Source organism: Anopheles gambiae, chromosome 3, assembly GCF_943734735.2.
Source record: "Anopheles gambiae chromosome 3, idAnoGambNW_F1_1, whole genome shotgun sequence".
In the NCBI taxonomy this organism is placed as follows: Eukaryota; Metazoa; Arthropoda; class Insecta; order Diptera; family Culicidae; genus Anopheles; species Anopheles gambiae.
The window spans coordinates 97,967,386-97,983,304 of NC_064602.1; the positions used below are offsets into that span (position 1 = coordinate 97,967,386).

Below are 15,919 nucleotides of genomic sequence, written 5' to 3' on the forward strand. Positions count from 1 at the left end.
TTTTAAATTATCTATGAAAAATCTAGTCTAATCTAACATATTGGTTTACAAGAGGTATGCTACTGTGGGGGTCCTAAGTAGCTGACAACATTAGGTGGAACAACTAAACACATTCAACGATTGACTCTAGGTTGGGATTACATTGTGTACGATCGTTTATATCTCTGCTACGGCTTACCTCTTCTTCTTCTTCTTCTTTGGCTAAACAACCGATGTCGGTCAAGGCCTGCCTGTACTCACTTGTGGGCTTGGCTTTCAGTGACTAATTGATTCCCCCCCATAGCAGGATAGTGAATCCTACGTATGGCGGCGCGGTCTATTTGGGGATTGATCCCATGACGGCTTACCTAGGATCTTTTATGTTACTGGTGCCACTATTAAACCTTTTTTTTTTCTTTATTTTTATAGAGACTTTGAGCCAATTGGCCTCATTCGCCTCTTACTAAACCATTCCTAGAAAAGAGTTATTAGAAGGAGGAAACCCATTACATATGAGATATGAAGAATTAGATTAAGGGAATGGTTTTTTAAATCTTCACAAAAATGAATAAACAACAACATTTATTTCCTCCTCTGCAACGACTCTGAACGGACCTGTTATCTCCAAAAAGGACTTCCAAATGGATTTCCTCCTAAGCGAACTGAAATCCACCGAGAAGTTCTCACCCTTCACTTAATCCCTTGATCCTTCAACTACTCGAACCAAGTAACAAGTGAACCTTTCCTTTACCCCCAGTGTGCTGGAATTTACACCTCAGCTCAGCTTTGCCTGCGATACGGTCCTGGGTCCTGGGAAAACCTGTCGCGTCCAACCGATTTCCCCCACCAACAAACATCAGCACGTGTTGTGAGTGTTCACGGCAAGGGAATTCCCTGTTCCCGCTCAGACGGGGGCAAGTGCACCCCTTGGGCAAGTCGTTCCATTAGGGGGAAAACGAATGAGAGAAAAACAAACGCACTGCGTTAGCCGGTGTGTGTGAAAAGTCTCAATTCCTCCTCGCCTTACTGTTTGGTTGATTTGGTTTCAATCAACGTATCAATGCATCAAATGGACAAACGATGATAAACGAACGATGGGAAAGGTTGTTCCCGCAAACTGTCCCCTGGAACTGGGGCAGGGATAATGATACGGCAAATGGGATAATCGATTACGTGAGAAAGCATCGCACAGCTTGGTGTGGATGAAAAAATAAACATCCGAGCGGTTCCCACCATCTCCGAGACGGCCGATGAGCTCGGACACTTGTCCTTTAGCGTTAGTGCTTATCCTCGGCTCTTTCAGACAGTCCCCGAAGATGTCCTGGGAACTGTTGTGTGGGAAGCAACACAAAAATTAATCAAAACCCCGCACAGTTACATTATGATTGCATCCTTCGCCTCGTGCACTTGCACCATCGTCCCTGGTTGAATCCTGGGAATCGAACGTTTATCCTTTCCCGAGTTTGTTGTGTGCCGTGTGGAGAAGCAAAATAACAAACCCCCTGGCCCGAACCAAAACACTTCCCGGAGTCTTCCCTTTTCCCAGCCACTTCGAAGCTTCGAAGGATAATGCTCGATAGCTCGAAACGGGATTCGGTACGAAGAAATGAACGCATGATATAAAAAATGTATAGAGAGGAAAAAAGCCGTTGCAACCAACAACAGCCGAAACTCGTAAACCAGCAAATTGTTATACATTACCATTTTCCAGCGCAACAACAGAGGGAGAAAAAAACCTAACAAAAAAAAAAAGAATACAGCTCAACAACAACACACAAAAACAGGCTAAACCCACCAGTAGCCCAAAATCTGACCGAAAACGCTCCATTCGATTACCGGTTGAACGATGAGAAATTAACCAAAAATAAAATGCACAAAAATACGGTGTGCGCGGAAGAGCGAGAGAGCGATTCACGAAAGTAACACGCAAGAATGTCCTCCCTGTGTGATGCGTAAAGCCGCTCGAATTGGAGAAGAAAGGAGAGAGAAAATAACACCCGTAAATGATTATCGCTGTGCCAAAAAGGAGTCTAATTGATCATGAATGAAAACCTGGGAAGGGTAATGCTGCAACGGAGGAACGATGAAAGGGAAGGGGAAGAAGCGGAACCCATACTCAAAACAACAACACATACACTGGGGTGGAGAGGAGAGAAGAAGCAAAGCGAGGGACGGGTCGATCCGTTTTCGTTTCCAAGACAAAGTGCACGTGTTTTTCATGGGTCCCTTGCCAGCTCCGAAAGGAACGATCGCGATCGTCGAATTTTTCCCAGGCTCTGAATAGCGCAAAACACAACACAATCGCAGGACTCGCCGGGGTCCTGCCCCTGCCTCCCAAGATCGAGCCAGCAAGATTGTGCGCCGCTGTTGTTGTGTTCGTCCTGAGCGCTTAATGTTGCGATGGGTTTTATCTTCCGTGTTCCGCCCAGGCGATCCTTTCGCTCTCGTCATCTCTCGCCCATCATTTTTCCTAGTCCGCCACCGCCACCGCCGCCGCCGCCGCCGTTGAACAGCGATCAACAGCGAACAGCATCATGCAGCATCCTGCGCGCGCAAGAGAGAGGCAGCAACAAACCAACCAAACCCCCAGCAGAAAAAAAAGGGAACAAGCGAACGAAGCGTTAACCGAAAATATAATCACCCTCGCTAGCCATCTGCCCGCTTTTTAAAGGCTGCTTTTTCAGTGTAAAAAGTGTCTGTGGGAAACTGTAAAAGATTTGAGTTCCCACGATTTCACGAAAAATCGGTCCCGAGGCTCGGGTTTTGCGCTTGGTCCTGCTTGCTTGCTCGCTCGAAATCCTTCTCCACCCCAACGTCCCGCACTTGTGTCCGCACCCTCAATCCACCTACGGCTGTGTGTATGTGTGTTATTGAATTACGTGCAGGTCCTTTCCCGGCAATGCACAGCCCGAAGGGTCCGTGCCGTCCCTTGCCGACCCACTCCCCTTACCCACTTTGGTAGGGATTTAGTCCGGTTCTGTGTATGTTTTTTTTTTCGACCTTTCTTTCCCTTCCCCCTTCTCTTGTGTGCACTGTGTTTCGTCGTTTGTTTGTTTCGCTCTCGGCTCCGTACTCAGATTCCCTTCGTTCGCTGCTTTGCCGGGGTTTTCGGTTCCCATGGAAAGCGGGAACACCTGCCTGCAACGGCGTGTCCTGATTCGTCCGTTTTTTCCGCTGCGCCTGTGTTGGTGCCGTTCGCTCTCGTTCACTTGCCTGCATGGGATGTGCGGGCGGGCGTGGAAGCGACACGTGGAAAGGGTCGGGGTCGGGGTCGGTTTCCTATATAAGGCCCGGTCGGGCCCGAATTCTACATCAAACGCATTCGATCAGCTCAACAGCGAACAACGCAACGCAACGTTCGATAAAAACGACTCAGCGTTTTTACACACAAACAAACAGCTTCGAACGGTTCGAAAAACCAGTTTCTTGCGAAAGCGCAACGTGTGATAAGTGAAGTTTACCTTGTGATAACGTCAGCAAACAAACAAAACAAACAACATGCATTCGTACGCCGTGAACAACGCCGCCAACCTGGCCGTCTGCAACAGCAACAACAGCATCAACGAGAACCGCTACAACAGCGAGAAGCTCGCCAAATCGTCCGCCGTCTACCGGCTGAAGAAGATCCTGAAGCCGCTGGTGACGCTGCTGAAGAGCAACAAGAGCAACAAGTCGTCGGCAAAGTCGTGCCACCACGCACAGGTTGACCAGCGCCGCTCGATCATCAGCTACATCGACGAGTACGACTGCGACTACGACAACTCCGCCAACGAGCGCCTGGAAGCGGAGCTGGTCGCCGAGCTGGAGCAGTGCCACGCCACCGATGCCGCCATCCTGGTGCTCGAGGAGCAGCAGCTCCGCCTGCAGCCCGTCCTGCCCGAGGAGCTCTACGTCCCGGTACACTTTGCCCGCACCGAGGCCGGCACCTTCTTCTGGACGACCATGCCAGCCCGCGAGGTCGACGAGGATCTGATTCAGCCGGCGCACTGCTACAGCGAGGAGAAGCAGTACGCCCAGCAGGCGTACGCCGACCGTTGGGCCCAGGCCTAAGGTGCCCCACAAACCAACCAACCCGCCGCAACCGCCCGTCAGCAATCGCGCCCCGAATCGCCAGTGATACTCCAACGTGGGGCTCCAACCTGCCAGCACGTGGCGGTGCAACAGCGGAACAACAAAACTCACGATCTCTTCCGAGTGCTTCGCGCACCATTCCTCGGACCGTCTTGCTTGCAGCCCGTCTAGCAAGAATGTGTGCACGGGGAGCCGAAACCGATGATGATGATGGTACAGCTTTAATAGGTTTAGTTTAGGGTCCGTTAGCTTTTTTTTCGTGATCTTGTGATAGTAGGGTTAGAAAAACACGGTCTTCCAGCATTGTGATGATAATCAATGTGTCTTCCAATTTTGTTTGTAAGCAAAATCTGATAGATGATATTAACAGAATACAAAACACGCCTCAAAAAACAAAACTTCTTACTGCTTTCTTTACTGATCTTGGGGAATGGGGATTGTGGAGAGAGAAAAAAACCACTGCGAAAGAAATTGGGAAGAAAACGGGAATAATGGGGCAACAGGTTGTTGTGATGTAATTTTTCCACTTTGTACACGGAGCGGAGGGAGCGATGGAAGTTCAACTCGGTAGCAACAGCAGCAGCAGCAACAGGTTGTTTACAAACAAACGCGTTTTTTGTTGTGATACGATTGCTCTTCATCGCACTCGTTGGTGTCTTTTGTTTGTGGCAGGTTTTATGAGAAGAAAGACTTCAATGAGCGTTAAGAGATGCTCTACAGCAGCTAATTGTATGAGTAATTGATGATAGAATTCTTACTACACAGTGCCAATTGGAATGGAATATTCCAGTTAGTTTCCATTAAGCTTTCGCATAAGGACTCCTATTGGAATGGTTAACAATATTCTTGGAATTTTTCTGGGTGTTCCAGGGTGTCTTTGCCGGTGTTCCTTTCGAGTCCTTTTCCCGCTGTTTCTAGGATCGCTCCAGAAATGTTCCTGTAGGCAGTGGCGGCGGCATTTATTGCGCTTGTTCGTGTGAAATCCTACTCCTAGAGCTAGGGCGGGCCTGGTCAAACGAGGCAAGATCCGGGATGGACTGGAAATAAGCTCTTTGTAGGCAACGACAAATCCTTCCTGGAATTTTAAAGGATAGAGGAGAGAGGCAGGCAGGAGGAGAAGAGCGAGAAGGTCTTGCAGAAAACAAAAAGGACCTTTTTTTAGTTTTTGAGATGCTTTGTAGCTGGGCACATCCCACACATCGTCCATTACCGCAGTTCATGCGTGCATAATGCACTTGACAGGGTTTTCGGAAACGGCCTGTTAGTGGGTCGTAATCGATTTTCTCGGAATGGCTAGTCCGCGGGGACACATCTTTCTGGATGTGTGTGTGTGTGTGGGAAAGCATTAACCGAAAACGTTAAATGTTTGTGCATGTGCTCTTTCACTGTGATAATTTGCCGGTCTCGGAACGAATGCATCATCGATGCTGTTTGAAGAGGAACCGATGCTGAAGCGTTTATTATCAGTTTGTTTTGTATTTTGAAAGCAAAAAGAGTGAATAATTGGACACTATTTAGAATTTGATTGGTCGGAGAAAATATTTATTAATTGTTGTTTCGCTAAATGACTTGTACGCTCTCCATCGCGCCCGTACATACAAGTCGACTGCCGAATGATTAAGAACATTGCTGCAACAGTAAATGAACCAATTAAGTGACAAAGCATGTCACAAAAAGTACAAATATGCGTTAATAACGCTCCACGCAAGAGCACCTGAGCTAGAACCGACGAAAGACGACAACGCGGACGACGACAAACAGAGGCTTTAAATGTTTTTAGTGCTTATTAGGATAGCTCCATTATCCTGCGTCCCTTTTTCGGGTCCGTTCGCCCTTACAAGTGTGTAAGTGTGTGTGTTTTCGGTAGGCTCATAACGCAATAAACATTACAACACGAGAACCTGCTAATGGGAAAGCTTTGTAAGAAATCAGTACCTGATTAATACTTTTTATTGTTTTTTTTCTTAATCACCTGTATATCCTCTAAATTCATAAAATCCCGCTGTGGAAGTGTAGTGGAAACCCCACAATTAATTAATTTAGCAAATTAATATTGCTAATGTAACGGCACGCCTGTCTACCGACAAACACACGGCATAACAACATAACAAAAAACCACTCGATAAATAAACCGTTTGCACACATTCCCCATCCAATTACCGCGGCGGTTAAGCGCCACTCGCACGCCCGCCCTGCTTGCGTGAATGAAAGCACCGACCGGAACCAGTGGCGCGCACACTTGAGCGCAATCTAACAACTCCGAACATCAACAACTGGGCGGCTGGGTGGCTAATCATGATCGTGCGGTTACATCATTTCCCTACGCGCACGCTAAACGCGCCGTTCGCGCGCCCGACCCACGTGCGAGCGAGTTTCGGGACACCCCGACACTCCTAACGATAAACACGGGTGCTACCCCCCTTACCCCCCCTCCTTAAAAGGGAACAATGGGCAACACCAGTGGGCAGCAGCAGCAGCAGCAGCACGAACGCACACCAATTAAAACCGATCACCACCGGGGCCGGGCGATAATAAAAACACATACGCCACGTACCAAAAACCGCGCATCCCTTTACTGTGTCCCTTTTCTCGCCCTCTGCGTGCCTTCTGGTTCTGCTAAGGGTTCTGTTGTTTTTTTGTTGTAGTTTTACTGCTATTTGGTGCATTTGTTGCCATCGTCGAAGAGACCGTGAGAGCGTAGTAGCCCATCGGACCATACCATACCATCATCATCATCATCATCGTCCGCTCCGCCACATGTGGTGTGCGTTGGTGCGAGAAGTTGAGCGTGCAAAGAAGGGACTGCGAACGGACGAAGCAGCCGAAGAGGAGGAGGCAAAACAGGCACTCTCGGACGGAGAGCGTTGAAAATCATTTCGCTGGTCTGCACCTGCCGCCGTTTCCCACGGATCGGATCAGTTTCGGAGCTTGGCCGGGTTCGGACCGTCATCGGCCGTTACTGGGGCGAGGTGGCGTATCCCTGCTCTTTCTCTATGTTGCGCGCACACGTTCGTCCCACGGTCGCCGCAACGGGTGTGTGTGCTCGCGAGCGCGTTTTTTTATCAGGGTTGTTTGTTATGTTGTGTTGTTTTTTTTTGTTTTTTTGCTGCTCATTCCTTCTCCCCCTGCGCGGTTTATTTATGCTGCGAGCGGTTCCGCTGATGGTGGCACATGTACGAACACGTTCCGCGCCTTCTCAGCAAGTGTGTGCGTGTGTGTGGTTGTGCGTTTTTATCTGGCATTGCAAAATAACTCCCCCCAGGGTGGTGGGAATGGAGCACGGACGAGGCTACACTCTCCACGCTGCCTTTGATGGATGCGTTCGACAAACTGCTGGCTGGTGGAGCAAGAGGTTGAAATGCAACGGGTGGATGGTGTTGGATTGGAAAGAGTAACTTGATCGTGAATCATAATAAACACGCGCTGCTGCTGCTGCCGTTACCGCCGTTCATTGATGAATCGCTCTGACCGGGGCCTTTTTTTCTGCGCTCGTCTCTTCCACCGCTTCTCGGCGTGTTGTTGGGCGGTGGAAACGATAAGCGGCATGGGGCAGAAGCGGTGGCGCCGGCCGGAGAAAAGGGATGATGAAACATGCTGCCGAGACGCAATGTTGTCAATCGGGCAAATCGGGGTTGCATTGTAGCACGCGCGTTTGCGGCTGGCGCCACGGTCGGAGATGCAAATATTTAAATCGTTCCGTGGTTATTGCTTGCATTGTTTTGTTTGATGTCGGCCGTTTTCGTTGCGATCGGTTTCTAATTGGATTGTTGTCTTGTTGCTTCTTTTTGCTTTGGTGTTTTCTTCAACTTTTATTTATTCTACTTGTATAATGTTTAAAATTCGCCAGCTTTTATGTTGAGGTTTTATCTTTATATATAAAATTGGTGCTATCACATTTTTTACAATTTAATCCCCTTTTTCTGTTTCATGTTGGGGTAAAAAATGTTTAAAATGTATGAACCGTTTTTTCAGACATTTCATCAGGATTTCCAGTTTTTTAACGTTTTTTTTTTCATTTCACACTTTTGCTATTTATAAACCCAACGCTTATCCCTCATTCCGATGCCTTCCAGGGGCCTTCCCCTGTACAAGAATTCCCCCTAGAAGCTAGACGCTACTGCACCGCTTATCGTGGCACGCATGCTGGTTGGCACGTTTAGACACACTTTCTTGCCCAAGAAGGGTCGCTTCTTATGACCTCTTCCTCGCCGTCTTCCCGAGCAGTCCCTCTAAGTCTTGCACACTATCGCCGCCGGCACGTTGACTTTCGCGTGTGCGCACGAATTGTGCACACGAAACGCACGGGCTGGGGTGCAAGCCGTGGACGTAACGGACATTTTTCCCCCTGCACTAGAGCCTCGTGCGCCGGTGCGCGTTTGCATCAAGCATTCTTTCCGCTAGGAATGCTTAATTGTGCCCTCGAATGGGGTGATAGGGGGAAGTTTCCTTTTAGCTGGCTGGCGGCAAGCATTCCACGCGCTAAGGGTCAACAGGAGGGGTCCGTTTTAGGGGGAAGAAAACAGTCAGGGAACTCCTCTTCTAAGTCGGTAGGAATCGGAATTGGTGTGATGGTTGCATTGGTTAGGGAATACATTATGCTGGTTACCTTTTTCCTTGCGCTAAGACACTCGCGCAAAGCAATGCGTCTTTGGTCGGAAAAGCTAGGAGGGATGATTGTGCAGCCGCAAGGGAAAGGACTATCCGTTTTGGGCAATCGTTCGATTTACTCCAGGTGTACCAGCTGTAAGGTCGAAGGAACTATAAGATGTTTCAAATATTCGTCATTCTGTGGACGTTTGAGGCTTTAGATTCATATAAAATTGCAACGATTTTAAAGCACAGATTGAATCTCCGGCTAACAGATTAATTCATAGGCTCTAAAGAGGTCGTTGGCTCTTTAATTTCCGTTTTAATGTAAATCGCTCAAACCATCTTGCATGATTCCAAACACCTTTACGTCTAATTCAAGACCAGGAATTTTGTCTACTACAACTGAATCAGTCAAAATCAAATCAAATTTGAACAGACTCTGTAGAAGAATAGATAGTTCTACTGAAAACAGTGTGTGCGGCAAGCTTTACAGAACTTAAAAAAGGGTTTTAAATTAGTTCTTGCTGAAAACGATGTAAATCCTTTTGTCTAGTCTTCCTTGTCCTGAAAACACTGTCTTCGAGAAGTACTGTTGATGCTTCCACCAGATAATAGAATTTGAAATCAAACCATATCAACCAACCAACCTGTTTCAACGAGTCCGGAAATTCCACAACAACTGCTCACCATGTTCAAGAATCTCTACCCGACAGCCACACCCAATCGCCGTAGCAACCCACTCGTGCCATAAAGTTCCACCAAACGAATTCATCTAGTCGGCCATCGAAACGCCATTACACATTACGCAAACGGACACGTGCTGCGTCGTCGTCGTCGTCGGTCCAAGCGCATGCTGTATCAGCGCGAGCGCGCGCGCGCGCGAGTCCAACGACACAAGAAACCGCTTCCGACATCACCCACTGCCAGCCGGGCGACCCCTGCTTGCGCCGCATGCCGTCTCGTGTCTGCCGCGTGCTGTCCCCGTGCCCATGCGACTCGATATGACCACGCGCGCCCATGCGCAAGCCAGCACCAAGCGAGAACCACCGCCGCCGCGACCGTGGCCTTCTGGGCTGACCTTTGGCGGGTGGCCGGAAGTACCGAAATCGAAAAGGAAGCCAACCAGCTCCATTCCCTCCCGAACTCCCCCCCAGACCACACAGCCCATTAGTCGTTTGCGTTTCCTCTTTGCGCACACACTCTCTCCTTCCCCAGATTTACATTAACTCGTCTGGCGCCTGGCGGAGGGAGCTAACCACCATCACCCATTCATCCCACCCAAACGGGTAAGCCACCGAGCCAAGAGCTTTGTTTCCGGATCCGGAATGCTGCGCTCTGGCCACCACCACCACCATAGGCCACGGGCCACAACATCCAAGCCCAAGAAAAAAAGGGTCTCACGGGCGCACGTTCGACCACGAGCCTATTTGCGCACGATCCGCGGGAGCAGAGAGCATTTACAATCGAAGCGATGAAGATAGGACGGAATGGAGAAAAGCCAAAGAAAAGCAAAAAAACGCCATCATCCCAGCAACGGGCAACGGCGGCTAAAAACGGGAAGCTCGTGTCAAACACACGCTTGTGCTCATGTGGGGTAGGGTAGCACGGAAAAGGGGATTGTGGATCGAGAATCTCCCGAGGTTGGTTCCCACCGTTTTTACCCGCACGAGTGCTGCGGCTGCTGCTGCTGCTGCTGCCTGTAGATGATGATGATGGCCAAGAAGGCGAACCTCCCGAGGAGACGTCTTAACGCGCACGCGGAGTTTTTGGCCTGTGCGCCTGCATGCGCCCCGGCACTACTTCCACTTCCCGTAATTCAAAGCACCACAGCACCGGGCGGGCAGGGCAGGGAGAAAGAAGCCAGAAGACACAACACACAACAGCAGCGGAAGGATGGAAGGAAGGGAGGGTGGACAAAAAGGCCCCGCGCACAAACTGATATGAAAAATACTCCGGCTTCGGCTCCCACGGTCGCAATCGAGCACGCACTCTTGTGGGGTTTTGCTGTTTGCTGTGTGCCGGCCCGCTCTGGCAAGACCCGTGCGCACGTTCCAGCGCCGTGCGGCCGAGCGAGAGCGCACGAGCAACTGATACATATATTTCTCCCCTCTGCGCCGTCACCCCGCTGTGGCGTGTTTGCGCAAAAGCCCCTCCACACCCTCCGAAGACGGTACCGAAAGAAGTCCCAAAGAAAGCAGCAGTCCACGGAAGAAGGAGCGGGAGAGAGAGAGAGAGAGAGAGCAACGCGCATGCATGCATGCATACATTCATGTCTGGGCTCAACCACCAGGCCCTTTTACCGCCGAGCCACGCCACCCTTCGTACCGCCGTGCGTCCGCCGGTCCACCGAACATCAGACCCGTGCGAACGAATGAGCGTAGAATGAGAGGGACCCAAAACATAAAAGCGACAGATGGTTACGATTCCCTCCCGTACACAGCACAAACAGCATAGCAGCAGCAACACATTTGCAGGTGGTGCCGTTCCAGCGTGTGGGAACGACGATGCGAGCGAGTTTCCCACGGATCCGACTCCGATCCGGCAGCCGGGCGCGCACAGCACAAACACACACACACACACACACATACACGGAAAGAAGGGTCGGCTGCGTCTTCTTTCGCTCTTGCTCTCGCTCTTGCTCGCACAGCCGGACGGACTCGCAGCCGGGCAGGGGTGACCCCCGTCCGGCCGGGCCTACGAACCGGCTCGGCAGTATATAAACGCTCGGTGGTGGAAATTTCGATATCATTTCCATTCATTCGTCCGACCAGAGAGGACATACACACTACACATTCTAGCATAACTAGCATAACGCGGTTTGGCGTTCGTCGTTTCACTGTCCTTTAACGCAAAAGTACGAGTTCGTGACGTTTGACTGCCATCAAAACATTGGCAGAACGAGAGAGAGAGAGAATATCGGTGCATTTAAAGTGAAGTGGGTGTTTGTGTGCATCGGAAGCAAAGTGCATTCTTCAAGAATTGTGCAAGTGCAAGTGCAAAATCGCAGAAAAAAACCGAGCTCCAAGAGAGACTTCTCAGTGAAAGTGCCTTAGTGCAAACAACAAAACCACAACAACACACACACACAGATATACAAAATGGATTACGCAAACATGGTGTCAGAGTCGGCCGGTATTAACGGCAAACTGCAGGCGTCGCTCGAACCACTGTCCCGCACCTACCAGTACCGGAAGGTGATGAAGCCGATGCTGGAGCGGAAGCGGCGCGCCCGCATCAACCGCTGCCTCGACGAGCTGAAGGAGCTGATGGTGTCCGCGCTGCAGTCGGAGGGCGAAAACGTGGCCAAGCTGGAGAAGGCCGACATCCTCGAGCTGACCGTGCGCCACCTGCACAAGCTCCGCCGGCAGCAGCGCTTGGCCGCGAACCCGGTGCTCGATGCGGACCGCTTCCGGGCCGGATTCACCCATGCCGCCAACGAGGTGTCGCGCTGTCTCGCCTCCACGCCCGGCGTTGACATCAAGCTCGGCACGAAGCTGATGACGCACCTCGGCCACCGGCTGAACGATCTCGACAAAGTGTCCCCCCTGTCCGTGCACGTAGAGTCCAGCGGCAGCAGCAGCACCGGCAACAGTGGCAGCTCCCGCAGCCCATCGCCTCCGATCTCACCGTTCTCGGCCGCATCGTCCTCGTCCGGCGATGTCCCCATGTACCAGATGCCGCTGACCCCGCAGTCGTACCGCAGCGAGGAGTCGGGCCTGCTGGCACCCTCCACCACGCCGTCGCCGAACCCGAGCGAGTGCGACGACCACCACCACCACCACACCGGCGGTCTGCTCAAGATCCAACAGTCCGGCGAATCCGTCTGGCGGCCATGGTAAAGCCTCCCTCTACCCGGGCCTCGCCATCCAAACAAAACAAAACGAAAAGAAACCAAATCTCTTCGAATCCATCGATCTCAGCACCCGGCACCCGGCAGTTGGATTTTGTGCAACGACGACGACGACGACGACCGCGTCGTGGCACCGCGTTGGGGGGAAAACAAACAGCAAAGGAACGGTTTGCAGCTTTAAATAGTGTTTAGGAAGTTTAGTAGCGTAGTTAAGCGGCTCAGCACGCGTTCACTTAGGCCAGTGCGTGCGAGTGTTTTTATTTCGTATCGGCGTGGAGCTCGAGTGAGAAGCCACCCGATAAGGTTGTTCTTGTTGTAGTTGAATTTGTTGCGAAGAACAATATTCATTGTGATATTACTGTGTACACTGAGGAATGCCAGCTCAAAGGAAACGTAACACGAAGGGCAGGAGAGTACAAGTGGCGGAGAGAAAGAGAGAGAAAGAGAGACAGTGAGCTGGCTTCCCGCTTTTTTTTCTTGTTTAGATCTATGCATTTACAAAGTCCCAGTTTAGCATTTAGAAAGCAAAGACTTGAAACGGGAGGAAAAGGGATAGGAACAAACAGGAGCAGGATGTACGGTTTTTTTCTTTAACTATGTTTTTTGTGTGTTAGGATTGTGAAGGAAAGGAGAAAAAATTGCAAAGATTTCCATGATGCAATTGCTGTGATTTCAAAAGGAAACAAATCAAAAAGCCCAGTTCAAGGAGATCGCAGCTACACGAGATGGGACAGTGGAAGAATGATCAATCTTGAAAAAAAAGATGTTGAAGAAAAAAAAATGCATTGCTCAAACAATGATTCTTACAAAACATAATTTCAACTTTGTTGTTCCTTTTTGGGGTGAAATTGGGTGGGAACAGAAACGAATATATCACACACCAAAGGGTAAAAGGGATGAAAATGAATCACGGGAAAAGGATGGAAAAAAAGGATGGCTGTTCGGTTCAAACCACCTGTTGACGTTAACGGTTCCAACGGTTTTCAAGGTTTCAACGACAAAAAAAAAAATGAACTCATTTTGGGAAAGGGATTGAATAAAGATGGCTGTAAGAGTATGGATTTCTAACTGAACATTTTTTAGACGAGTTAATGTGGTTGAAAGTTTGCTTTAAAATATTAAAAAGGTTTTTTTTTCGTTTGTCTTAGAATTTGTTCTTTGGCAAAACCGGCGGGAAAGATGCTTGGTCTGTCATTCTCTCTTTTGTCTGTCGCACAAATTATCAGATCATGTGGATGAGTCATGAGTCGCACCGACGGATCGTTGTGCAAATTATTCTCCTTTCCTTTTTGTCCGCTGTTTTCTCTCTTGTGTACCGCGTACATTCTTGAAGCTTCAAGGTTGGAGGTCTAATTTCTTAAAAACACCGTTTGAAGTTGAACGCATGAAAAAAGGATGATAGGCTGCACCCATATAAAAGCGAAATATGCGAAGAGTTATGATGTTTTTGACTAATTTATGAAATAATTGTCGATTGTAACTTATTTGATGTGCTTACGACGGTATCATGTGGTCCAATTTGTTTATCGTTTGACAAGCCATTGGGTATTTTCCAATGTATCCTTTTATTGTAAAATTTGAAAAAGTAATAAAAAACTGTTGCACATAAGTTATTCGAATTTTGCAAAACAGTTATTTCGCGCAAAGTAGTTTGAAAACAGAATAATATGGAATACTGTGGCGCCATCTACTGAGCTTCCGAAGACACGAACCATTACATGGTGGAAATGTAACGCCATGCCACATTGTCTGTAACGCCACTACAGTGCTGGATATAAGTAAAAAGCTCTTTCGCTGTCATTTCAGCTGTATTTCACAGTTTTCTCTGAATTTGTTTTATTGGAGCTCAACGTGATTAATCACGAAATTATTTAGATTGTCTGGATATTTTCCAAGTTGAGTATGATTATAAAAAGAAGCAAAATTAAATTAAAAGTTAATCTTGATCTCTCAAAAAGGTAAGCAGAGCTTGCATATTGTGCTTTTTGTAAGCACGTTTGTAAGTCAGAGGTCGGCAAGCTTTGTAGTTTAAAGAGAAAAATGTTACTCCAGGAGTTCCACGCGATGGTTCTAAGAAATGTACGGAAAAGAGCCGCCATATAGGAAGCATGAGCCGCTAGCCGTACTTTCCCGATCACTGGCGTAAGCTAATGATTGCAAAACAAGAGCTTTATAGCAATAATTGTAACGTAGTGTTGTCGTTCATTCAAATTTTCTTAAATGTCTGCAAAATACATACCCCAATAATGAGATTTAAAATAAATCTCCTAAGCAATAGAATGACGTTTGCTTCTAAATAAACCATCCCAGAACGTGACGGAGATAGTGTAATTAAATCTTCGGAATTCTAATTGCAACTGGTTTCCTTCTCCACATTTGCCCAAGACCCCCGATCTGCACTGAGAGCGTAATATTACTTGATAACGTACTCGAAAAAGACGATGGGGTAATTTTGTTGCTGCCCGGTCAGAGAGTGACGCTATATGCCCCAGCGATGAGCGTGAGCTCATCCAGGCAGAAAAAAGGCGCGCGTTCGTACCGCAGAGTCGGTTGGTTTCTTTTATGTGCGCTTCATTCCTTTCCAACACCCCCCCCCCCCCCCTCCCCGATTGGCAAAGTTCGGGCTGAAGTGTCCAGCTCGGGCGGACGTTCGAGCGACGTCAGCGGGTCACTGTTACGGTTGGAAGGATTCCAGAATCTTCCCACGCGATAATCGCACCCAGGTAAAATGTGTAATAAAGCGAACCGAAGCGTAGCAATTCTGTTGTTTCTATTTCCTTTTCCAATAGGATGCTTAATGAGCAGCGCCGAGCTTCGCCGTCTCGAGCATGATTACCAGCAACAATTGCTGCCATTGTGTGCGGCTGATGGCTGGGATGAGAAGAGAGTTCGACGTACATTGTTCAATATCCTTTCAAGCGGTCGGAATCGAATAACCGGCCGTTAGCACGTCCGTCTCGAAGCGCCACCGTCGCCCAATGCACCCAATCGCTCCGAGTCGATGACATTCCAGTTTGGACTTTTATTTATTGTGTCTTTCGTCCACACCTTTCGTCCTTCGAACCGTTCGCCCGTCAGTCGATCAGCGTGTCAGGCGGACCAGCTCGTCCCGTTCGTCCCGTTTCGGGCGTCCTTTTTGCGTGCAACCCTCGATCCTGCCCAGCGACCGATGAACTCCGCGTGACCGCCAGACTCGGTCGACAGGAGGCAAAACGGCACACAAAACAGCATACGCGGGAGCGGGGAAAAGGCGCAAACACGAACAGCAAAAACAACAACCGAACGCAACAAGAGCACAAGAGTGCGCCGACACAAGACAAAATAAAACACACAACCGACGAACCGTTTTTCGGCTGTTCTTGCGCGCGCTGCCACCTGTAATGAGGGGAGCAAACTGGCTGAGAGAACCGAAGCGTCTCCATCTCACGC

At 49.2% G+C, this 15,919-nt stretch overlaps 2 protein-coding genes across 2 annotated transcripts; both read left to right on the forward strand.

Annotated features, from left to right (window-relative positions):
• The first annotated feature begins 3,274 nt into the window (after window positions 1-3,274).
• On the forward strand, window positions 3,275-4,450 carry LOC4577665 (enhancer of split malpha protein). The gene has a single exon (XM_061659799.1). The coding sequence runs from the start codon at window positions 3,478-3,480 to the stop codon at window positions 4,027-4,029; it is 552 nt and encodes a 183-aa protein (XP_061515783.1). The 5' UTR covers window positions 3,275-3,477; the 3' UTR covers window positions 4,030-4,450.
• Window positions 4,451-11,056: 6,606 nt separating this feature from the next.
• Window positions 11,057-13,306, forward strand: LOC1280363 (enhancer of split m7 protein). The gene has a single exon (XM_061658015.1). The coding sequence runs from the start codon at window positions 11,739-11,741 to the stop codon at window positions 12,477-12,479; it is 741 nt and encodes a 246-aa protein (XP_061513999.1). The 5' UTR covers window positions 11,057-11,738; the 3' UTR covers window positions 12,480-13,306.
• The last annotated feature ends 2,613 nt before the right edge of the window (window positions 13,307-15,919 follow it).